The sequence below is a fragment of the Otolemur garnettii genome, unplaced genomic scaffold, assembly GCF_000181295.1.
Source record: "Otolemur garnettii isolate 467f Iridium unplaced genomic scaffold, OtoGar3 scaffold00010, whole genome shotgun sequence".
In the NCBI taxonomy this organism is placed as follows: domain Eukaryota; kingdom Metazoa; phylum Chordata; class Mammalia; order Primates; family Galagidae; genus Otolemur; species Otolemur garnettii.
Window position 1 is genome coordinate 222,059 of NW_003852405.1, and position 25,590 is coordinate 247,648.

Sequence of the window (25,590 nt, forward strand, 5' to 3'; positions counted from 1 at the left end):
GAATCTGTATTTTTTAAAAAGCTTCATCAGCTGATTTTGATCCCCAACCAGGTATATGAACAATCAGGGCCAGCTGAGGTTTACTGCCTGCTGCTGACGATCTAGGACTGAAGGAAGCAGTGGTTCTCAACCTTCCTAATGCCGTAGCCCTTTAATACAGTTCCTGTCAGTCGCGACACACAGGTTGAGAACCGCTGTTCTAGGAGAATACACACATTTCAGTTAGCCCTCAACATGAAGGTTTATGCCTGGTATAGTGTAGGATAACACTACACTAGGATTAAGAAGATCTGGATTCTAGTCTCTGAAAAATAGCAAGTGACAATGGTATGCCATTTATCCTCTCCAGGCCTCAGTTTCCACCGTAAATTATTCTTAACACCTGCAGTGTCAATAAGACAATAGATGTGACTGTGCCAAACAAGTGCAATTATCCTTCCTTTTTTGTTCTAGCTTTCAGAACTTTATCTGTCCTAGCATTTTCCTATATACATATGTTTCTCTATCCCAGATGTTGGAGAAATCTCTAGCAAGAAGGTTAATGAGAGATTTCCCTTTCCTGCTACAGTCTAGCAAAAAATGTAAAGGCTTAACTCTCTTTGCTAATCCTTATCTACATGGGATTAAAAATAGAAGAAAGCAGGGCTCTGGCTGTCAGGTGAGGCAGTGCAGCTACTGTTTGTTTATTCCTGATTATGGAACAGGGTATAAATAAAAGTAAATTATAAGATAGTTCACTTTAGCCAATTTGTATACAATCTGGCTCTCATTTCAAACTGTAGTATAGATACCAAAAGGTAGAGTGCCAGAAACAGAGAGTATAAAGTGATTCCTTGGAGAAGCCCAAGCACTTACTAAGAATTTATGGGAAGGGTTTGAGATTCCTAAATGACTGGCAATTGCATAGGTGATTATGACATAAAACTAGGTCATAAAAAATCCATCTATAGGGAAAGTGAACATAGTTTCTTTTTTAAAAGTTTCTACAAAACAGAAAGGTCACAGGACACATTACAATGTGGCCAACTGGATTTCCTTATTTATTAAAGAGCAGAAATAAATTATCTTGAATTTTTAAGAATGACATTAAAACTTCGCTGATTTTTTCACTGAATAAAATTGATGAAAAAGCTGGTTTTCAGATCATATGTTTATTTAAAAAAATAAAATGGATCAACAAAGTTACCACATTATTTTGCATGCTTACAGGATTTCCCAAGCCCAAGAGAGATACCATTTCTTGAGCAATAAAAAAAGACTTCTTCAACAATGTAAAGAAAGGACACCTTTCAATCCAATTTCAAGGTCTTTATCACTAGTTCCACCTCACAAGCAAGTGGGATGTATCTGTGCTGAGCTCCTTAGTAAAAAAAAGCTTGAGAAGACACTAAACAAGGATGTTACTAAAAGATGATGATTTGTTAAAATTATAAAGCAACCATCTTTTGGCCTGCAAAAAGTCTACATCAGAAATCTCCACCACTGGGGATCAGCTCCCCATGACAATATTATTCTGAATCCAGGATAATTACAAACACATGGCATCTTTCTCCTGCATGCTTTCTTGGCCCAAACCCTGTACAACGACACATACAATTTACAGGATGGGACTTGAAATTCTCGTTCTCACACAGAATAGGTAGGGAGTGTTACCAATAATAAAGAATAAAAGTTATACAACATTGATTATTATAAATTATATTTGTTCTTATCCACCCCCATTCTCAATGTGTTCAGATTCCTTCCTGCAGAAAACACAAGTTTCCTATACAACACCAATTACATCATTAATGATGATTAGAATGAGCTGTAGAGACCTTGATTCTGAAGACATGTATGTGCAAGTGAGATGCGATCTGATTGCAAACACTGACACAATAGCGGATCAAATCAAAGAAAGAGAAGACCTGGAAAGAAAAGACAAGACCAATGAAACAAGAAAACGCGAGACTATTACATTCTTAGCAGTTGCTTATGCTCTCCCTAAGCTTAATGAAAGAAAGAGGAGTGGCCTCTGGCTTTCTTCTCTCCAGACTTACCTTCAATTTTTTTACACTAAAGATCAACAAACTCTTTCTTAGACAGATAGTAAATCTTTTAAGCTTTGTGGACCATACTTTCTAAGACAGTATTAAAAAGTATGGTCCACAAAGCTTAAAATATTTACTGTCCTCAACTCTGTCATTTACTGCTCAACTCTGCCATTGTAGTGTGAAAGGAGCCACAGACAATACATAAATGAATGGCCAGGGCTATTCCACTAAAACTTTACTTACCAAAATAGGCTATGGGCCCACAGGGTATAGTAATAGTTTGCTGACTCATGCTTTATACAATTAGAAATCTGGAATTCATGAGCTACTCATGTAGCCAAGCCTAATAAGAATAAAACCACAAGGAACTCTCACAAAGCCCCACATACCAATTTCTGACATTTTAAAACATTACAATTATTTGATCTATTAGGACTGAGCCAATGAAACAAAAAATAAGTAGCCTCCAAATCATGAAATAAGATACGGTACAATACCTACCAGGGCAATCCAAAGTACAATATATTCATCAATAAAGCTGTTAAAATACTGGTCCAGAAACAAAAGTGCTGGACCTATGAATGCTGTGTCATGCAAATGCATTTCACTTTTCGTCATGTGTGCAACCTAAGAATAAAAGAGAATAAATGGTATAGGCATCTTCATATTACAGCAATTCTGAGCTACACAGTAGATCAGTATTGTATTCAAATATCAAGTCTCAAAAATTATTTAACCTACAAAAGATGCTTTTCTCATGGAATACTACATTGAATGAATGTCCAGACAGACTCAAGAGTATAGACAAACTGAACTGCCAAATTAAACAATGGCTAAAAGAGTGAAAAGTTAAGAAGGTTCAAAGAATTTCTGATAACCTCAAACTGCAGCTTCATAAAATAGTAAAAACAGCTCCTATGTTGATTTTAAGACATTGTGATTGGAGAAGAGCAAATTCTAGGACTGCTTAGGAAGCTACAGAATGAAAACTATGCCTGTAAAACCAAGATAAGATGAAAGAGAAAAACGAAAACTTAGGTGCTTACCACAAGCTTATTAGTGATTTTAGCAGATACAAAACCAAATGTCAGTATATAAAGACAGGGATGCTTTTCAAAAAGCTGAACTGCTGATTTCTTGTAGATCATTGCAGCTAATGTAATCACTGATCCAATATGGAGAAAAGGAGAAAGGACACTTGTTCCCTGCACAAAATGAAGAGAAGAGTTAAGAGTATTCAGTAATCATCAGATACTACATGGAACTGCTTTAAAAATAATTCAACTCAAGCTTGCAAGAACCTCATGGCACCTGATAGCCAGCAATTTCTATAAACCAAACACTGGAATAGCTAATAAAAAGGAAGGGCATGAATTGGATAGGAACAAACTGCATTTTTCTTATTATACAGTTATTATACACAAAGGCTCATTTTTACATTTACTTGTAACAGTGTGTATGTGTATACACAAAAGTATGGAGACATAAGCATATAAATGTATGCAAGGATATATAAAACTGAGAAGAAATTTTAGTTTTTAAGACTAAATAGAAATTCTAAATTAACAGATGATTTTATCGATTTCAAATGAAAAACAAAGTGAACACAACACTAAATCCTAGTGTAAACAATTACTGAAAATCTTAAGATATATATACTCACTGCTATGGTTGATCCATTTTTGCCAACACCACCTGTGAAGATTACACGGAAGTAATTTGTACAGGAAAATATGGTCCCTGCTACAGTACAAAGTGCAGGAAAAATTTTCATTTGAATATTCAGCACTGGAATCTTTAATGAGAGAAAGAACAATTAAAATATATACAAACTGAAATGAGAAAATAGTCAAATATTTGATACATATTCCCAAATACTTTCCATTCCCTCCTGTTTAGTAATTATTTAAAGTAATTGGAGATTTCCTTCTCTTCATTATAAGCAATAAAAGTATTGCTTTTCAGTTCAAGAGCTGAGGCTGTATAGAAACTAATCTGACTTCTGACATACATCTCTTTCACTTTGACCTGTGAGCAAAAAAACAAAACACAACAAAACAAAACCTGCTTCAACTTTGTTAATTTGTGTCTCATGCTAAGTAAGGTTCACCTAATGCATCCCAGAAGTCTGGAAACAGTGAACCAGGCTGTCTTCTGGCCTTTTTATAAAATGGAATGCACCTTGGCTTGGTCTCTGTACAATTTTTGAATTCTACCTCTAAATCTGTAGAACATTACTAATTGTGAGACAGGAAGTAAGTATGGAGTATGAAAGACCAGAAATATTTGCAACTAGATTTAAAAATCTGCAAAGTAGAGAATGGAAGAGGAAAGTTCTATTCAGAAGAGTTCCCAAGTCCAAATTGTTAGAAAACAGGCAGCTAGTAAAAGCAGAAAGCAGCTAAGAAGCTGGTCACATGCAGGAGAAAAAAACAGGTAAAGTGCAACCAAATAGGTAAAGTTCTACAATTGTGTATTCAAAATTTTAAGATATAAATTTACTGTCCAGAAAAGTAAATAATATATTCTTATAGTATATTGAAAATATGAATTCATTTGCTTAAAGTATGGGGGACAGAAAGGACTGATAGCATACATTTAATCTTGCAAGCACAATATCCAGCTTTTAAAATGAAATACATTTGTACTAAATTTTTAAAATTATTTAAGATTCTCTTCCTTTTTGTACCCCTCCTTTAGCTTTTTATTGGTTTCAGTTTTGTCCAGTGTGAATCAAAAATAAAGCAACAGTAAGTAAAATAAATAATATATTCTAGTAAAAGAAAAAAATGATTACAAGAACAAGATTCCAAAAGCCCATATAGTTTGATAAGTAATGAGTTCTGATAATTAAGACATTTTAGTTAGGGCTATTTATACTTTGTAGGGTTGTTGTCTGTCTACATTTTAAAAATCAAATAGGAAATGTAACATTTCCTATTTTTTTTTTGTACATATAAAACTCCAGTAAAACTGGTAGGCATAAATCTTAATGTATGGATATTTATCTCCTCAAAACTCTCAATAACTCACTTTGTTTATGTAACTCAATGACCTCTTGCAAAATTGCAGCTCTAAAAAAAAATTGACATCAACTGTTCAAATTTCAGGGGTCACTGTAGCAATGTTTAATTTTCTTTCTTTCTTTCTTTCTTTTTTTTTTTGAGACAGAGCCTCAAGCTGTTGCCCTGGGTAGAGTGCTGTGGCATCATAGCTCACAGCAACCTCCAACTCCTGTGTTCAAGCGATTCTCCTGCCTCTGCCTCCCCAGTAGCTGGGACTACAAGTGCCCACCACAATGCCCGGCTATTTTTTGGTTGCAGCCGTCATTGTTGTTTGGCGGGCCCAGGCTGGATTTGAACCCACCAGCTCACGTGTATGAGGCTGGCACCTTAGCCGCCTGAGCCACAGGTGCCGAGCCAGCAATGTTTAATTTTCTAAAATGAAATACGGCAGCCTAAAAATCAGGTCTAGAACTTTATGGAGTATCTAAAATGGTCTTCCTTCCCTAAATCTCCAACCCCTTCTGCCCAAGTTCAAACTTGTTTTCAGTAAAGGAGAAAAATCAACACTATGGTTGCTTAGAACTCTAAAAAAATTTTCCTACTCTAGTTTAGAAAACTACAGACATTACATTCTAAGTCTGATGCACCTGGCTGAAATTCAATACTGTGGCTAGTTTCCTGGTTCCCAGCCTCTCCCACCCTCTCAGTTTTCCTTCCAAAAAAGACAAAGGCTTGCTCTGACAAAGGGGGAAATACTATACCCCTCCAGATTCCAAAAGAAGCAAAGAATTATTCTATTACAGGTGCATCCCTATTTTAGGACCAGAGAGTACAGTTTGGTGCCAACTGTATGTAATAGTAATTTGTATCACAAATGAACTGAATGAGCATCATAACTGTATTTATAATTTGGTGAAATTGTTTTAGTATCATAAAAATTCTTGCCTCTTAAGAGGAGGAGGAATAATCACAAATATGTGCATCAAAAATGCCAGGCAAATTGTTACATGGCTTGACTCACAAAATAGTAAAGCAAGCTACACACCCAGGAGCAAAAGTATCATAAACATTCGTAGGGATCTCATCATTTCTGCTATATATTAATACAGTAGTTACACACACCAAAACATAAGCTCCTGAGTGTGGGATTTTGTTTGAATTGATTTTTGCTTTCTCTCCAGAACCCTGGTTATTGTAGGTGTGCTCAATATACATTTGTTGAATGAAGATTAAGCTCTTTTCTCTGACTATGTAGAACTCCTGCGTTGGGAGACTGAAGAAACATCTTGCCTCCATATTAACAATGAAAATGAAAGTTAGCTCTAAGAAATATTAGGAAAGTGAAAGAAAAGCTAGAGTTATAGGAATTCTAAGCCTCATCAGGTGATCCTTAAAAATTGGCACTATCTGAACCATTTCTAAGGAGTACTGTAAGTGTAGCTATTTTCACCCCACAAAAAGATAAGGAGGGTGGCCACATTCTGTCTTTCCCTTTCTGTTATCCATTTTCTTGGAATTCATCAAAGGTCATCAAAGTGCATCCACTTTATAGTCAAAGAGATATATCAAAAACACCTTTATCTCAGACCTGCCTGAAGTCTTCAAGACTTGGGAAAATTAAGAAGTCCCTTGGCCTATGGTGTTTGTCCTATATAGCTAGGTGAAAACTCTCTAGATTCATGCCATGAAAGTATGCATTCAAATAACATCAATTTAATGTAATTCCTTTTAAAAAAGAGTTAAGAGATGGAAAAAAAATCTTAAATTCTCAGCACCTTTGCCAGATTATAATGGACATATTTTAGTCAAATAGTTGGATTAAACAAATTATTAATCAGTTATTAAGCTGTTAGACTAGTTTTCTTATGAGCATAATAAAATCTTCTTATAGGTTTTGTAAATTTCAGCAGCAACAAAGTATCATTTGGAGATTAGATAGATGTTTTCTTCCAAAGAATTAGGGAGTGCCTATTGGTATATGTATTAATATGAGTGAATTCCACTAAAATACAGCAAATGTTAATATAATCACAGTGTCTACTATGTGTTTAAGGAAACTCATAATGTCTGGATTATTTAAGTGTAAGGACACTTTTAGTTTAAGAATGAAATAATTACTTTACACTACATAGTAAGTCTTCAGTTCTACAGTCATCCGGATACTTTAACTGGATTTCCAGAAGGTGTCTCATAACTTAGTACCTACAACTTATAACTACTATATTTAAAAGAATCAAACATCAGTGAAAATAATCATGAGTGGGTAATATGTGAATCTTTTCCAAAGTGAGAATATATTCCCTCTCTCTTTTTAAAACATAGTTTAATATAATAGGAGATAGCTCTAAGATATTCCAAAAGGCAATATTCTTTTGGGGAACCAACACACACAAAAACATGTTTTTTTGTTTCTTATAATCAGTAAACCATACACCGACTTTCATGCATAAAAATAATTTCTTTCTTTGTTTCCTTTTTTTTTTCCCTTTTGAGACAGAGCCTCAATCTATTGCCCTGAGTAGAGTGCTGTGGTGTCACAGCTCACAGCAACCTCCAACTCCTGGGCTTAAGGGATTCTCTTGCCTCAGTCTCCTGAGTAGATGGGACTACAGGCGCCCACCACAAAGCCTGGCTGTTTTTTAGTTGTAGTTGTCATTGTTTGGCTGGCCTGGGCCAGATTCCAACCCTCCAGGTCTGGTGTATGTGACTGGTGCCTTAGCCACTTGAGCTACAGGCGCCACCCAATTTCTTTCTTTTTAAAAAAGAAAAACAGTAACAACAATATTAACTTTTGGTAAAAACTCATTTCTCTGGGGGAAAAAAAGCAGTAATTCATTGATAATCCATATGCAATTGATGTAAATTACTTACCTTTGCAAAATAGCTGATCACCTGAAATCAGCCTTGTGAAGACATTTACACTGTTTTTACCATGAATTTGCTTTCTAAATATCAATAAAAAAATCCTTTTAATTTAATGAGGATTTGGAAAGCAATTTCACTTTTAAGGACTCAATCTGAAGAGATGAAAATTTCACATCTGAGTCCTAACTATATATCTTTTCTCCATTTTGGTTCACAAATAAATGACAGCACTACATGTAGTAACTGTGTCTATAATTAAATGCAACTAAAAACAGCATATTCAGTAATGAACTCACAAGGCTAAATGAGAAGAAAAACGTAATACAGTGGCCTGAGGTCAATTATGGTAATCTGTCTTGAAAACTGCTCAAAAGCAGAATATTTCACTGCCTCCAAATATCACCAAAGAAGTTGGGTTTTTCCCATTTAGTTTAATAATGCTAATAGTAGGGCCAGTGAGCTAGTAATGTGAGTATGTGGGCAGATCTGTTTTTCTGCTGTAATTTAACCTCACTAATCCTGGAATTAGATTTGCTGGGTCTGGGAACTCCATTTCAGTCATAAATCTGAGAATTCTTCAGATACTTTTTAAAAACATAATTTCAAGAGACAGTAGTATTATCTTAATTACAAGTAAAGATATGAGAAAATATCTGAACTTTTTAAAAGAAAAAATTTATATCTTTAGTGTACTTGTACAGATTATATGTACAATCCTACTAGAAAAAAGGTAAAAAGTGTACCTCAAGCACTTTACTGCCAGGCACCACCTAAGAAATAAGGATATATAAAATGTGCATGTGTAACTTCATTTCCAACCATGTTTTATGCATTATCTTTCTACATTTAGAAAGATAATTAGGTATACAGGTTGAGCATCCCTAATCAAAATCTGAAATGCTCTAAAATCTGAAACTTTTTGATTCTAAACGTGATGTCATAAGCATAGAAGTTCACATCTGATCTCATGTGACAAGTAGCAGTCAAAACACAAGTGTTTAAACACACAATTTGTTAAGGAGCCCTAAGGGGAAAAACCCTCCAGCCTCTTCAGCTGTGATAAATCGCTCCTGCACCTACCTGTGTCGCCCATGCACACATGCCTACAGGGTAATAAAATGGCACATTGGCCAGCCAGATGTGTCAATGGCAAGTTCCCCTTGATGTACATCACTCATCGGGATGTTCTGCTCAATCTCCACTTTGTGGTGTGAAGATACAGTTGAAAATGTCAAAAGGCCTGCAGATACTTACCTCTAGGGTAACAGTGGTACGACTGCAGGTATTCTGGTGATGATATGCTGCTCAGTTACCCTGAACACATTCTTTTTTCACTGTATTGATGCTGTATCATGTTTTTTACTAAATATTATCTCTGAATGAATTTACAAGTAGCTTCAGAGTCAGGAATGATGATGTCAAATGATCAGATTATCCACAAGGGTGGCTGAAATAGTGACATCTTTGCTTTCTGCAGGTTTATATATACAAAATTTCTTTAATACACAAAATTATTTAATATATAAGATTACCTTCAGGCTATATGTGTTAAGTTTTATATGAAACATAAATAAATTTCATCTTCATCTCATGTATATGCCAATATTCCAAAATCTAAAAGAATCTGAAATCCAAAACACGTCTAGTCCCAAGCATTTTGAATAAGGAACACTCAACCTGTATTAATCAGATGCTGACTTGTTTTCAAATGGTCAAGCCAGAAGTCTCATATTTTTGATATTATAAGATGCTCACACTACATGAATGGTGTTCAAAATAACTTGGGGGAGAAATTTTGGTATATAAGACCTATAAAAATATTATAGTCAAGGGATCTAAAAATTTTAACTGGGGTAGGAGTTGGCTTTAGGCTTTATGATTTGGTTTCAGGAAAGCAAAATCTATTCTTCCCCTCCTAAAAGGCAAAATTGTTTAAAAAAAAAAAACTAATTTACTGAAGAGAGAAATTAATAAAATTTATCTCTCCTATATACTAGTCTCAAAAGCCAATATGGTTTACATAGTAAAATCTAGGATATATACATGAATGACATTGATATTGTGTACACAATTGAATGGTTTCAGAATTTTCCTGGTTAATGGTGGATTATTTTTATTTTTTCTTCTCTTCTGTCCTTACAACCCCATCCTCCCAACAAAAGACAAAAGTATAATTGTATACTGCCTAAGTACCTAATTTACTATCATAAAGTGAGTTAGGTAAGGGAAAAGTCTTCCTTAGTAAATTTCTCTTATACTTTAAAATTTATCTGATTTTTAAGAGACATATTCATTTAGGCTTAGTAAATCTTTTCTGGTAAGATCACACCAAATGAATTATAAGTACTATAAGGTGTGGTGGTGGTGATCAGCAGTCAAATGAGGACCAGGGAATATAAGCTATGTCAATCAAAGTCTGGAAGAATACATTCAAACTATAAGAGCAGCAACTTTTATTGCTTATTTGATAGGCACATATTAACTCACTTAATGCACAAAATAACTTTATGAGGTAGATATTATTATTGTCCTCATTTTGTAGAGGAGGAAACTAAACCAGATAGAGTTAGATAATAGATTAATTCACACACCAGGCAGGGAGGCCTGGATGAAGTGCAGACAATCTGGTTCCAGAGCCTGTTTTGGCCCTCACACTATGCTCCTTACCTCAGAGGTTTGTGGAAAAGAATCTGTTTGGAGGAGTAATTGCGTTTCAGGTCTGGCTGAAAATCAAGGTCGTGGCATGTTAAAACAATCCCATAGCACTGATTTAATTCAATAAGGATTTATCCTGTTTTAAGGTCACAGTTAAATTATAAATCTAAATTTATTATTGAGCTTTAAACATAATGACAGAAAAACTAACAGACTCATATAGTTCAGAAGAGAATAAAAGGTCTAATTTAATCTTGTCACTGTTAAAGTGATACACTACATCCTGTTCTTTCATCTGTAAAACGAGATGATAGTAGTAATTCAGATTCTCAGTGGCCTTCAAAAATAATAGCCCTAGAATTGACCTAATGTTCCATGTAACTCCAAGTAGTAAAATTCACCATGGTCTAAAGAGGAGTTTGTGTCCTACTGTTTGCTATGACTTTTCATTTTCAAAAAAAATAGAAGAATTTTACACATTACCCTTCGGCTGGATTACCCTATATTGGAAAACATAAGCGAAAGACAACATGCATTACATGGGATACACAATGTGAACAAAGTTACCATAGATTGCCAAAAAGGTGGTCCTCCAATCACTGCCAGCAAATGCATGATTATTATGAAGATTTGCACTTCAGTCACATCAATTCTGATTAGGTACAAAAAGCCAAGAAAGCAGAATTACTCAAAACAATTTCACGTTAATTACTTGCAAGCTTAGCAGCATTCCTCTATCATGCACAATAGAAAAAAATCTCAAATATTGAGGAAAGGGGAAAAGGAGGTATCAAAATTATATAAAATCCAAAGCCTTTTAATTTAATTTGATGAATTTCACAGAGCAATAAAAACCCCTCCTTTCCAAAGGAAATTTCTGACTTATTGAAGTTGAGCTGAAACTATAGCTTAACCTTTCCCACCAAAAAAGGGGTATGTATGAGTGTTAAACTTTAAATGTCAAGCAGAGGATTACATTGCACTGCTATATATATCATATGAAATCTTGAAATAAGTGCTATGTAGTATCAGATGAGAGAAATGGTGAGCTTTAAAGTAATATAAATCACTGAGCACTTGCAAAACTTACTGCCCTTTAGATATGTTCATTTAATGCTTGCTATGGTATGAATTTAAAAAAAATTTTCACCCAATTCTCTCAATCGAATTCTTATTCTTACTAGATTAACTAACTATCCTACAATTTCTGCAAAGAAGATTCTGAAAGCAGCCAAGAGTTAGCTTTGGGGTTGCTGAAAATGATCAGTCAAGAAGAGACAAATCTTATACAAAAACAGGGCAGTAGAAATTAGAAGCCTGAAAGTCTGAAAAAAAGAATATGGGCAAAAAGACTGGGGAGTAAATAAAACATAAATGTTAGTGTTCCTTTCCTTCGGCAGACCAGCATTTTGTACAATCTTGAGACTATCATTTTTAGATTACTGAATCCAAATGCTTTTTGAGGATTTATCCTATAGACATGCTTGTACAAAATAATGTTTGTACAAAGTTATGCACTACAGCTTTGTAACAGCAACATAAAAAAAATTTTCTTAACGAGTGGTTATACACACAAAAATTACAGTACTTTCATACGGTGGAATGATTTGCAGCTTTCAAAATGAGTGGGGCATATATACATATATATAAAGTATATACATCTTTCCTATATACTGATATAACAAAGATGTACTAAGTGAAAAAAAAATTACACAATGTATATAGGCTGTTTTTTGTGTATAAAAGAAGAACAATAATATTCTACTTTTATTTTTGCCAGTAATTACATAGCAACTTTCGGGAAGGATACATTACAAACTAAGAATAATGGTTACCTATCGGGGAGCACAGTGTAGGAAGAGGGTAGCTGGGAGATAAAGATAGGGAGAATTTTTTTTTTTTTGAGACAGAGCCTCAAGCTGTCCCCCTGGGTAGAGTGCCGTGGCATTACAGGTCACAGCAACCTCCAACTCCTGGGCGAGAATTTTTATAATGCTAGTCTTTCAACAAAGTGAAAACTTTATGAAAAGTAATCTAAGAAAAGTAGGTATCAATAATAGCAAGGGGGTTCAATTCCCAGAGCAGTACAGAGTCCCCATTTCTAAAATTGCTATGTGTACTTAAAGCAGACATCCTATAATGTGAGCTTAAGACACAGAAATTTTCATGCCCATGATAAATAACTGGGTTGAAACTTGCTTCTTGGAACTAAAAAACTGATCTTTCTTTGCTCAAGAATACTTTTTAAACAGAAGCTTATTTAGCTGCAAACATACAGTGATGTAGTTATCTTGATATACACATTTATGGAAAAATAATGGACTGAATTAGGCTAAAAAGAATCTGTAGAGCTGACCTGGTGAGTGCTGTTGCCAATAAGGGGAATTACACTCAGTAGCAGACTCAGGAGACTAAGCAGGTAGGTGTCAAAGATGATCGATTCTGTCTTGGGTGGAGAAGGGTAGACATCTTACAACATTTTGCTGGATATGTGAAGTAGCCTTTTGGAAGGGGAAGGGCCAGAAGTATAGAATTACAAAATAAAAATGGAGGGAACCTCATGCAATTAATCTTTGTACTGTGGAATATAAAAGAGAACAGGAAACATGAAAGATCTTTACAAAGTCTCAAACTGGGATTCTCAGGGAAAGTTTTATGAAATAGCCTGCTGAAAATTTTGGAAGACAGAATTTTCTAAACCATTCTGATCCTGTTGTATTTAGATCAACAATGCCTTAATGTTAGGACACAGGGTCAGGGAAAACTTTACTTACCAGTTGGTAGTTAGTTAAGATTATTTTTTCCTATTTGTTTATCTAATTTTAAATAATACTCTGAACTCCAGGACGAGCCCCTTCTCCTCTGAATCATGAGAACTGACTATCATCATTCCTGGAACTGTGGCTCTACTAATCTTGACTACCAATGAAAAAGGGTGCAATACAAAGCCATCCCTAGGGATAGGAACTAAAGAAAGCTAAGAAGAACAGGCAGCAAAAATGACTAACAACCAACAAAAGAATTAATGATTCTGTTCAGAAGAGAACTATTTATATGACAATCCATTCTTTTTCCTTTCTACTAAGAAGCCTTGCAGTGTGTGCTGAATTTCCCAAAACATATATTAGGATGGGGCTGATTTTAATCTTTTTGGCTATTCAAGAATTGCATAGTCATCTAGAGGGGAGAATATATAAAGGCAGGAATTTAGCATTTCTGTCATCACTTCCTTTTATTAAAGTTATTACTATTTAAAAATGGGTAATTATGAGTAATAACATACTGCCACTACTACATTAACCTTCTCTGCTCTAAAGTACCCCAAACAGTGATTTAAAAAAAAAAAGTATGGGAAAACAAATCTCTTATCTGTAGCATTTTGACTGCTTTTAATTTAAAATGATTTCCTATTTCTACTTTATTTTAATATAGGCTATCAAAGGACAAAACAATTCCCTCAATATGGCTAAACCATAATGAATACTCTTGTCAGAACATACTTAAATTATTATGACAGGCCAGAAGCAAACACTATTCTAATGCCTGGCACACACACACAAAAATGTGTATATATTGTTTGTATATATGTACATGTGCATGCATATGTGCATACATACACACACACACACACATCTATTATACATATAATAAAGGAGTAAATCAGTTTCCCATTTTTCTGATGGGGAGGGTATAAGTGTGGCAGTCAGTTCAAGGTTAAAGTAACCTTCAACACCCATAATCAACTGTTTGGGTCAATCATTCCTTAGAACATCCTAATGGTTGACTGATTAAGAGGTAAAGAGATAAAGTGCCCCAAATGAATATGAGTAATTTTAATTTTTAAATAAGGGAACAGAAGATCTCTTTAATTGGAGTAAAAATTTTAGGAGGCCATCATCAAAAAAAAAAAAAGGAAGCTTAGAAAACTTGATCAGAGCAGTTATTCTATCAGAAATATAAAATAGCTCTTAAAAGTGAAAAGGGGGTTTAACAAATCCAAACTATTTAAGTTAGCTAGCTATGAGAAAAATTTCTGACTATTCTGAAAGTTTCATAAAGTTTATTTCTTAGTGTTCAAAGATACACCTAACAGATGCGTTTTGTCTGAATTCCAAGACTCAGTATTAACTGAGGGACATGAAGGGATTTAAATGACAGATTCTGTGAGAGCTGATAAGCATGTTAATTATCTTTCCCTAGAATTTTTATTGTCTTTCCCCTCTAAAATCATAAATATAACAATCTATTTTTTTCTTTTATGTGGGATATATTCATTTCAAAGATATACTTGTAGTTAATTTGTAAACTTAAGTATTTTTGTTAAACTATAAATAGTAAATATAACTGTTATAATTTGGGCTGGCTATTAGTTGGGTTAACATAGCATATGCAATAGGGATATACACAATGTCAAAAACCCCTGATTCGTACACTTTGACTTGTGAACTATTGTTAAAGAGGAGCACAAAATTTAAAGTCATCTATTTGAAGGTGTGTAGAATCCTATTCAAGGATTAGACTGCTAGTAACTACAGATTTTTAATTATTGTATTTGTAAATGAGTCCGAAGTTCTAGGTAATTTATGCATAACTAGAACATGGCATTCATTATAGACCTTACCAGAAATACCATGAGTGGGGCGAAGTGTTAGTAGATTCAAATAAAGAGTAGCCTAGAAATTCAATATACTGTCTTCTAATATTTTACTTCCTACCCTTGATAAGGGGCAAAGCATTAACATGAAGCATTAAGCATTAGCTTCACGTTAAGTAAGATTAACTCTACAGCTGAGTTATAACTTTGAGCATTTTTAATTCAGCTGTTATACATAGGGAAAACAGACACAATTAAATGTCTATTTGTGAAATAAGCTTAATTGTTAAAAACAGTACAGTATTGCCTAACACATGAATGACTATATAGATCTTCAGATTTTCTGAGATGACTATAAAGAAAAAGCCCATTAAATAACTTTGAGAAGAGGAAACACAGCCAAAGGCTAGAGTAGAACAAGTCCTCTAATGTGAACTGGAGTGTAGTCTCAAATTTAAGGGGCAACCAATCTTTATCACCTTTGAAAACTTTGTGAGTCCTCTCACAACCTTAAGCTTATATAAAGGGATCATGGACTTATTCTTCCTCTCTATGAGCACAATCAATTTCAGAAGGAACCTGCAAACTTTCTGGAGTTACTAACACATGTCGTAAAACTAATGTAATAATAATAATGATTACGATTTGCTACATGTTAAGCACTATAGTTAGACATTACATTTTTAACTCTTTTAATCTTCACAACTACTCTAGGATGTAGGAAATGCTGTCACCATTTTATAGATAAGAAAATTTATTAAGATTAAAGTGACTTTTCCAAGGTTATAGAGAAAAAAAAGAGGTAGAACCTTGAAAAGAAATGAAAAGTGTTGTTCCTATGCAGTGCTAAAACACTTTTTAACTTGTCAGTCTACCAATAATTGGGACAGACATTTGCCCTAAGTTTTCGACTTGCTTTTGTAAGATGTCCATATTTCACGATGCACTTTTGTATTCTAACATAATTTTACCAAAAATGCTAAAATACAATAGGCAATAATAGCTTATAGGAAGTTTAGATGCCAGTAAGTTAAATTCACTTAGAAACAAATTAGTAATTCTTTCTGAAGTTCCCCTCCCAAACTGTATAGAAAAAAAAACAACAACAGAGTACTGGTATATTGAACAATCTCATTCCAATGATCAAATTAGTTATAGCAATAAATATTAAAATCAAAAGAAAAATCCCTGCAAGTTAGCAACTGTTAAGAGTTCTTTATTTAGATAGTAAATCTAGGGAAACAGTATACAGTTCAAAAACATTTTTTGTGATGTTAAAATTGCCTTAGTTTCCATAAAATTTTAATAGAAAGGGCTCTATAAATATAGAGCCTTTTGCCATCATAGACAAGTAAGGTAAAGTAAATACAGTCAACACTCCAACTTTTAATTTCAGTAATAACACTGGTGGAGAAGACTTTGGTGAGTATAATCAATAACAAAAAATTAGCTACCCAAAATTATAAATCTCAGTAACTACAATGAGCATTATGCTATGGGTCATTGGAGAAAGTACTAGAAGATAGGGTAAAGGCTAACGACACATACTGAACTACATACATTATTCTAGGAGTAAATCTCACAAATAATTATGCAAATACATTGTAAATGCAACTGAAAATGGCTTTAGTTTTGCTCCTAGAATGTGTCTATAGTATTTCACAGTGGAGTCAAACCTCTGTATCTGAGGGTCTCCTATCTGTGGATTCAACCAACCATGGATCGAAAATATATATTTAAAAAACTGTACTGACAATACAGCATAACAACTATTTACAGACCACTGATACTATATTAGATATTGTAAGTAACCTTGAATGATTTAAAGTATATGTATGGGAAGGTGTGCACAGGTTATATGCAATTACTACACCACCTTATATCAAGAACTTGAGCACCCAGATTCTGGATTCTGTTTTCGTCAGGAGATCCTGGAACTAATTTCCCAGGGATACCAAGGGATGACTATATTCTTCACATTCTGAAGTTATTTTTACAAGATGCAGAATATCCCCACTAATTTGTCACCAAAGTCATCATTAATGCCACTGAATAACTGAATTTACAATGCTGCAATGTATCTTTTAGAATGAACAAAGCTAACAAGGGATTCAGTATTTCAATAGTATGAAAGCAATATTAAAATGTTCATAATTCTGTTTTGCTGAGCAGGGAGACTTAATATAGGAGAAACCTAATGCAGTCTTGTATAGATATAATGATCTGTCAGGTTTTCATATGAATAGTTCCCTAACATTCCCTGAGGTGCAAAATAAATTGAATCTCTGCTCTAATTTTCTAATACTAAAGTGTAAAGAATTCTGGACTCTGTTAGTGGGAAATCATTTCCAAAAAAGTGTTTTTTTAACTTCTAAAAGTCATAAAGTCAAAATTACAATTCTTATATGAGAAGAAAAAGATATATTCAGCACTATATTAGGAAAATAGATATCTGCTAAAATAAAAAAAAAGAAAAAGGAAGATATTCAAAGGATGACTACAGTGATATGAGAAGCCAAGGATATTTAGTTTTAAAAGCACAATTGAGAGAAAAACATTGAACAAAACAAACAGAAATGAGAATAGCTTCTAGAATAAATATTTTACAATACCAAGGTCACTGTAAACCCAAGCAGAAGAACAAGTATGCATTCTGGAATGATTACAAGATATGCTAAAGAAGCTAAGAGAATAAGCAGCTTTCTTACATTAATATAAAGAGTCCTCTCAACTTACCTAAGAAAAACTCTGCTTGCTTTATTCTGTTTTCAAAATATACATATTAAAAAAAAGTCTATTTAATGGTGGAAAGGTATTTGTATTAAAAAAATACTACATAAATAAAAATAGTATTGGGCACAATAGACAAATGGAAGAGTTGGTTTTAGCATCAAATCACCAGAAATAAAGTTTTCAAAAAATTTTGTTTAATAGGGTGGATTTTTATTGCCCTATTATGTTTTAAAATTGTTTTCTAATCTGTTTTTGAAATATCAACAGGAAGACTTTTGACTTTTCATTTTTTAATTACTCTGTGCATGACAAAGGTGCTGTCTTTATTGAGTTCACACCATTGTTCATCAGACAGCATGAATATTCTAGCAGTTACCGTGAAGTTCCAGAACCAAGGCCCCAGGGTTCCTGTGAGAAGCTGGCATATTATAATTATGATCTGGGACTCTGTAACATCGAATCTATGTATAAGGAAACAAACATTTCAAAATAACTTTACTCAGAGCTTTTTTCTAAAGAGCCCTAAACAGGTAGCAAAAACAGATTTAAAAGGTGGCATTCTCCTTAAAAAGACACCTAAAGATTTAATGATACAATTTATGTAGTACTATACTGTCCTTAATATGTATATATTTCTTATTCAAACCAAAATAGAAGAGTTTAAAAAGTTAAAATTTTAACACACTATAAATATGAATTGTAAGTAGGCAGCTGGAAACACTGAACACTTGACTAACAGTGGCAACTCTGTCTTACCTATGAGCTGTGAACACTCTCTCCCCAAATAAACCTACTATAGTCCCAGAACTCATCCAGATTTGTACATAGAATTCTTCCAGGAAGCCCCAGTGTACATTTTGGAAAACCACCAATCATTTTATACTCCCTCACTGCCCCAAATCTCACCACACTGCTACCTCTGCTATCTCAAAAAATTAGCATATATGTGGAGGGTAAGTGGGAAAGAATCTAGGAAAGAGTGGCTGGTCTTTAGATATGGGTAGAACAAAAGTCAAATTGCCCATCCATCTCCTAATCCTATTTCATGATATGCTCTAGTTCAGAATCTTTTCTTTTTTTCTCCTTTAATTCCATACTAGCATTATAATGCTCTACTATTAATATAATGGATTAGTTTCCTAGTCGTAAAACTAAGTAAAACACCAATTCAATCACTAAAGAAGTTTGGGAACAAATAATAACAAAAAAAAGAGTATCAGTATACAATAGGCTTTAAATAAAAACTACCACAATCAAAATTAAGAACTGAGGAATGCTAATAAGATAAACATGTCCACGATTCAACCCGATAATCTCAGAGTCCAAATTGCAAGTTAGGCTTTACATTAATACAAATGGTTGCTTTAGGATATCATCTGTAAGAACCAATAAAATTAAATGAACAGAGCTGAGGTCCAAATGAATGAATCATTGCTTAGAAAAAAAAAAAGAAACTAGACAGGAAAACTATAAACTAAAAGAAAATCTCTGGTATTTAATAGTTCTCGTGATAAATCTTAAACATTTAAAGATATGTAAATCTTATCCTATACATGTATTCAGTGGAAAGTTTCTTAATCCTGAATCCTCAGAACATGGATTATTTATTAACAACCAACAGTTTTTTATTATAAGAGGTGTTCAAATAACTATTTCTAGAAATTACTTGGATTAGAAAATGAACTGGATTTGTCAGATTACCAATGGAATACATAGACTATTACCTTTTTTCTTTAATTATATAAAAGCAGAATAGGGAAGTTATTTACTTACACAGAGATAAATGTTTGAAGGCAGGGTTTCTAGCTAATGTAAATGCAAACTCTTAGAAGCATGAATTGACAAATGTAATAAAATTGAAGATACTCTGGCTACTATAATTATGAAAAGTAACTATATATAAATAAGACCTGTGTAAAAATTAATAGACTCACAGACTTTATAACAGACTTTAAAAATGAACTTTAGAGATCACCTGATTCAAACTTTATTTTACAAATTAGGAAATGAGGCAATTAGAAAATGAGGCCCCATGAAAGATAGGAGCCTTGCCTAAACTGATACATAGACAATTTGGAGATTAACAAATGAGCCAAGGTATACTGGCTTCAGTTCAATTTAGTATTTCTTTCTTTTTTTTCTCTTGGAAAATTAATTTAAGAGCAATTTTTTCCTGAAACAATAACTTAAACAGGAGTTTTGCCTTTGTAGTGTAGAAGACAATTTTTAAGAGTCAAAAGTATAGTTTCATTAAAGATTGTTTAGGGTTTCTAAGCACTTAATTTATAAGAATGTCTCTATATACACATCTACAAGTTATGTACTTAAATGTAGCTAAATATAGAGAGCTAAAGCCTTAACACAGGAAATGTGAACTCTTTCATTCATTTTTAGGTATATTTTACCAATACTTACAAATGAGCTTCAACTCATTCTTCTATAATCACAATTCTTTCCCGAAGTTCTAACTAGCCTCTAATCCCATGTTTTCCCCAATCTTTCATATCCAGGTTACTAAAACTCCTAAAGGGATAAGCTGGTCTGAAAGGCTCCTAACAAACAGTACTCATCTCTGTCAGATCTCTACTTGCTGCTCAGGAACACTGTGAGGATAGGTGTCTGTTTAGATGTGATAGGTACTAATATTCTCGGTACAAGGTAGGTTTTAGTTATCAGAGCAGACTCCTGGTAGACGTAACTTGTTATTTCAATGAAAATGTATCCAAAGCATATTTGCTTTCTCACAATGCCATTCTTTGATTAGGAATTACATAGTTATGAATGAACTAAAATCCTGTGCCTATGTTTGGTCAAGATACTATGAGCATACTTAACAATTAAAAACAGTAATATTAAAGAGACTAAGGTGAACAAAATTTATTTGGCAAATATTCTATAAGATGATTCAAAGAATAACAACTTGAATTTATCACATATCAAAGAGAAATTCTTACTCTTTACTCATGTGTGCAAACATCAAAATAGAATAGTTCAAATAAAAACGTTTTAAAATAATGTAAAGATGCTTTCAGACTGGGCATGGTGGTTCACACCTGAGGTAATCTACGCTTTGGGAGGCTAAGGCCAGAGGATGGTTTAAGGCCAGCCTATGCAACATAATGAAACTCCATTTCTACAAAAAATAATTAGCCAGGCATGGTGGTATGCATTGGTAGTCACAGCTACCAGGAAGCCCAAGATGAGGGCATTTTGAGCCCAGGAATCTGAGGCTGCAGTGAGCTATGATCACACCCCTGTGCTCTAGCCCAGGTAACAGAGTGACACCTCATTTCTAAAAAAAAATATAAAAATAGAAAAAAATTTTCAAAAGCTGTTTTTGCTTTAAGAAAGAGTAAAAAAAAAGTAAGTAAATTAAATTTTTTTTTTTAGTCAAACTACATTGGAGAGTTAGTTTGTACAGTTCTTTCCTTATTAAGTAAAATGAAATCCTGGCTTTCTTCTCCCTATATATAAAGTTTACTTCAGTATTTAATCCATTATATGTCCATTTTACATGCTCTTAAAAAATATATGAAAACTATAATGATATTTTTAAGGCTTTTTAGAGATATCTAAGTGTGTTCTATATATGCCTCCACTGTGTTGGTATTTTGATAATGTCTTCTTAAATGTAAAGCCTTCAGAGCACATTTCTATGGATAATGTAACCTTTTTTAATTTAGAGAATAAACTCAGTGTTGCTTTAATAAAATGCAGGGTTTATAAAAATTGGACAGAATTTCAGAAATACAAACCAATTTCTTATAATACTAATATTTAAGTTTAGATGTTAAATTCAAACTAGTCTCAATATTTCCAGAATTTTTAAATAAAATTATAAACAAGCACTCCAGTGGATCCCACGCTAGTGGATTTCTTCTGTGTGCTTGAAATTTTCTCATTAAAAGTACAAAGATTTTCTTTCCTTAAGCACATATTCTCTCCTCTGACCAATCCCTCTCTCTTTCTCATCACAGCCATATTTTATAAGTAACCTTATGTAAGGTATAATAAGTAGCAATCTACTTGTTTGATCCATTTATTTCTCATCCCCTTCAATCTGCTTTTTACTCTATGATTTATGACTAGCTGCCAAATTCAATGCACACTTTAATGTCCTGATTTTCAGTCTTAGCAGTATCTAGCATAGTTCTTGTATGAAATTCATTCCTCTTCTGGCTTTTCATTCCACTATGCCTCCTCTTAACCTGGCTGTGTGATAATATTCCTGTGCTGCTTCTGTCTATGCTTGCTCTCTAAGCTTTCTGCTATTCTCATTCTATTTAGATGTCTAGGATACCTCAGATACATTTTCTGAGTTGAACTCTCTTTAAATAGGTTCCTTCTCCTATAGAGCCTTTCTCCGCTTTTCATCCAACCACCCATAAGGTAATGGGAGTTATACCGCTAATGGGGTAATGGTATAATGACTGGGAGTTATCCCCATCTATCTTTTGTTCATTCCCTACACTCTAATGGAGACTATGTCCTACAGTTTCTCCCTCTGAAGTCTCCCCAACCTATCACTTTTTCTGCAACAACACTGTCACTGTGTTAGTTCAGGCTTCATTCTTCATCTTAATTATATTTCCTGATGGGTCTCTTTGCTTCTGTCACAGCCTGTTCCAATTTACCCTCTGCCATATTGCCAGACTGATCTTTCTAAAATGTACTTTTGAATTTTCTCTAATTCAGTTCCTACAGAGTCAGGACAAAAACCTGACATTTCTTGGCAGAGCACAGAAGGGCCTCGATTTTCTGGATCTTCCCCAGCCTTACCTCCTGCTATTCCCCTACAGGCATCTTATGATCCAACCATATGGACTTGCTTACAGTTCTCCAAAACACATACTTCGTTGTAGGAAAACACTATGAGGGAAATTCAAAGACTGGCAGAGAGAAAGCTGTAATATCAAATCACTCCTAAAAAAACTATTTACTCTTTTCCTACTGTCATGATTAATTCTCTTTCCTTCCTCAGTTCACACATCATATGAGTGTTGCTGCATTACTTGAAAGGGAAAGACAATACATTAGGGCTGACTGTTAAGTAAGCTTTTTAAGGGCTTGAAACTTAACTGTGAAATCATAAACAACAAAACACAAACTATGCAAAATTCAGCTATTACAAATTCTGCCATTTTTGAAAACAGTAACAACTCTAAAGATTAAGATTGATTTAGGGCAAACCAAGTGATCATAGAAGTCTTATTACATTTTGTATTTGTATATAATATAGAAAAAGACTGAAAATATGGAACTAAAATTAAAAACTATATTAAGAATGTGTACTTATTTTTAACTGTTTTCTTTTATATCAGAACTCTTGAAATATTTTCTAAGCATTCATCATTTTGTAAACTGCTGACAAATGCATAGGCATACAGTCTTCACATGGACGCTCATGTCTGCTACTGTCTCTGGTAATAAAGATACTACCTAAGATGGACCTAAAGAATATTCTCTAAACTCTTTTATTTTGAAATTATTCTGAGACATGTCTTTTAAATCCTGGTAATTATTCCATTACTGCCCTAACAACATTTTAAATTCTATTAAGTTGCAAAAATCTTCTAAACTGAACTTATAGTGACCAGCTGAATTTCTATGTACTCTGGCCTTTTCAAGCTCAAGCAAACTAAATTTACCACGGATCTAAAATTAAAAAAAAAAGAAATCTACTAATGATCATCTTAGAGGACAGATGACCTATTCTCTGATAAAATCAGGTTTTTATTTTGACCTATTTTCTGATAAAAATTAGAGGCTTTTTGACATTTCATAAAGTATACAGTCTTTTATAGTTTTTTCTCTTTGACTTCTATACCATGAAAAAAGAAAGAATAAGTTAAGTGATATAAATAGGATCTGTGATACTTAAATACCAGTTATGCCATCCTTAACTTTGTTCCAAGACTGGTTTACTCATTAATGTTTATGGAAAAGTATTGATCACCAGGTAGGAACTATTCATTTTTGAGTTTAAAAGAAGTTTGTTATTTCATTTTCAAATTCTCAGGGATTGTATTGGCAGCAATAATCTATATGGTACGCTTGTGGCCACTCAATTATCAAGAACTTAGATTTTTATAGATTCATAAGTAAAACAATGTTAAAAGAATGAAACCTAATTAAGCTATGATATTTAGAGATGAGAGTTGTTCTTTGCTATAAGAAACTATCTTGTCTTTCCTTTATATGTTGAAATAAACATGGAGTTCAAGTAAATAATAGTAGGAAAAAGAGGCAAATTTGTCTGTGAGAAAGGCTACATAAGCGAGGACGGGCTACTACTTTTCATATTGCCCTAAAAATACTGGTTGGGAGGTGATATTTCCCTTAAAAAAGTGTAACTGAGGGACATCCAATAGAAACTATTAGAAAATACATGTAGTTATACTAATGAAGTCTTAAATATTCTTTTATTTATTAAACTAACTTAGTGATTTGATCAATTCCTAATACTCAAATAACTATAAGCAACATTCTCCATATTTGAAAGAAAAAACAAAATTACTAGTAAGTGTTACTTACATTCCAAACCGCAATGTTCCAGAAACATACGTTTGCCAGTGTGCACAATAGAACATGAAAGTCCCAGCAAAACAACAAAAAAACATCCAATCAGGGTTTGTCCCCAGTTGCACCGCAATACAAGTTCCAAGAACCACAAAAACTGCAGAAGAAAGATCATAATGGAAAGTGAACAATGAAATAACATTAACTGAGCTGGAAATGATTTTAGATGAGATCATAAAAAGGTAAGCTGTGAAAGCAAAATCTACTGTCAGTTATCTATAATAACAGGGAAGGATGATATACTCTTTTACATTATCTTTTACTTCATAATTTCAATCTCTTTTTTCACTACACCATTTAGCAGACCAAACTTCTTGAAAGCAACTAAAACACGTTACATATTTTGGAGTACTGCCCTTAGTGAGAATGGATCTAACGAGCACTAAAAAGTTACAAAGCAGATAGGACAAAAGAAAAACAAAGTGCCTATGTAATTCGCAAAAGGACCTACTTGCTTCAGATTTATAACTGTCTTTTCTTAGTTAGCAGGTATCATTGTGGGTGACATATATAGGAAAAGAATTCCTATAATGCAATAATGACTGCCAAATGACTGTCATTCTGCAGTCATATGGATAAAGTATAATATCTTTTTAAAAATACCACACTACCCTTTATTTCAATGGTAGTTTTGAGTTTTTCTTGACACTTAAAAGCTGTAAGAGCTTAGTTGTTCCACTAAGAAAGCTGCTGTCAGCACACATCAAAGTCTGGATGCAGGACGTAAACCTATTAAGGGTTTTGTCTGTTTCTCTTAAAATATTTTAAATGTCATGCTAAATGACAAGGAAACAAATAAATAAGAGGGAGGATCCTGTCAAGAAGATTACTTAGAAACTATCATTTAGGCTGAGCATGGTGGCTCACTCCTATGACCCTAGCATTCTGGGAGGCTGAGGCTGGTGGATTGCTTGAGTTTAGGAGTTTGAGACAAGCCTGAGCAAAGTGAGACCCCATCTCTACTAAAATAGAAAAATTATCCTGGCATGGTGGCACATACTTATTGTCCCAGCTACTTGGGAGGCTGAGGCAACAGGACTGCTTAAACTCACAAGTCTGAGGTTGCTGTGAGATATGATGATGCCATAGCTCTCTATCCAGGGTGACAGAATAAGACTCAAGTTTC

General features: G+C 33.7%; 1 protein-coding gene across 2 annotated transcripts in view; it reads right to left on the minus strand.

Annotated features, from left to right (window-relative positions):
- Positions 1–1,018: 1,018 nt before the first annotated feature.
- CEPT1 (choline/ethanolamine phosphotransferase 1) overlaps positions 1,019–25,590 on the minus strand; it is a 44,889-nt gene continuing 20,317 nt past the window's right edge. The window contains exons 4-9 of one of the 2 annotated variants that reach the window (XM_012801709.2): positions 24,420–24,561; positions 11,126–11,210; positions 3,697–3,828; positions 3,080–3,238; positions 2,535–2,660; positions 1,019–1,907 (exon numbers count right to left, since the gene is read on the minus strand). In XM_012801709.2, coding sequence (XP_012657163.1) covers positions 1,788–1,907; positions 2,535–2,660; positions 3,080–3,238; positions 3,697–3,828; positions 11,126–11,210; positions 24,420–24,561 — 764 coding nt within the window. In that variant the 3' untranslated portion in view covers positions 1,019–1,787. Of the gene's footprint in view, positions 1,908–2,534; positions 2,661–3,079; positions 3,239–3,696; positions 3,829–11,125; positions 11,211–18,261; positions 18,347–24,419; positions 24,562–25,590 lie in introns of both variants that reach the window. The other variant, XM_012801710.2, reaches the window with a different exon arrangement.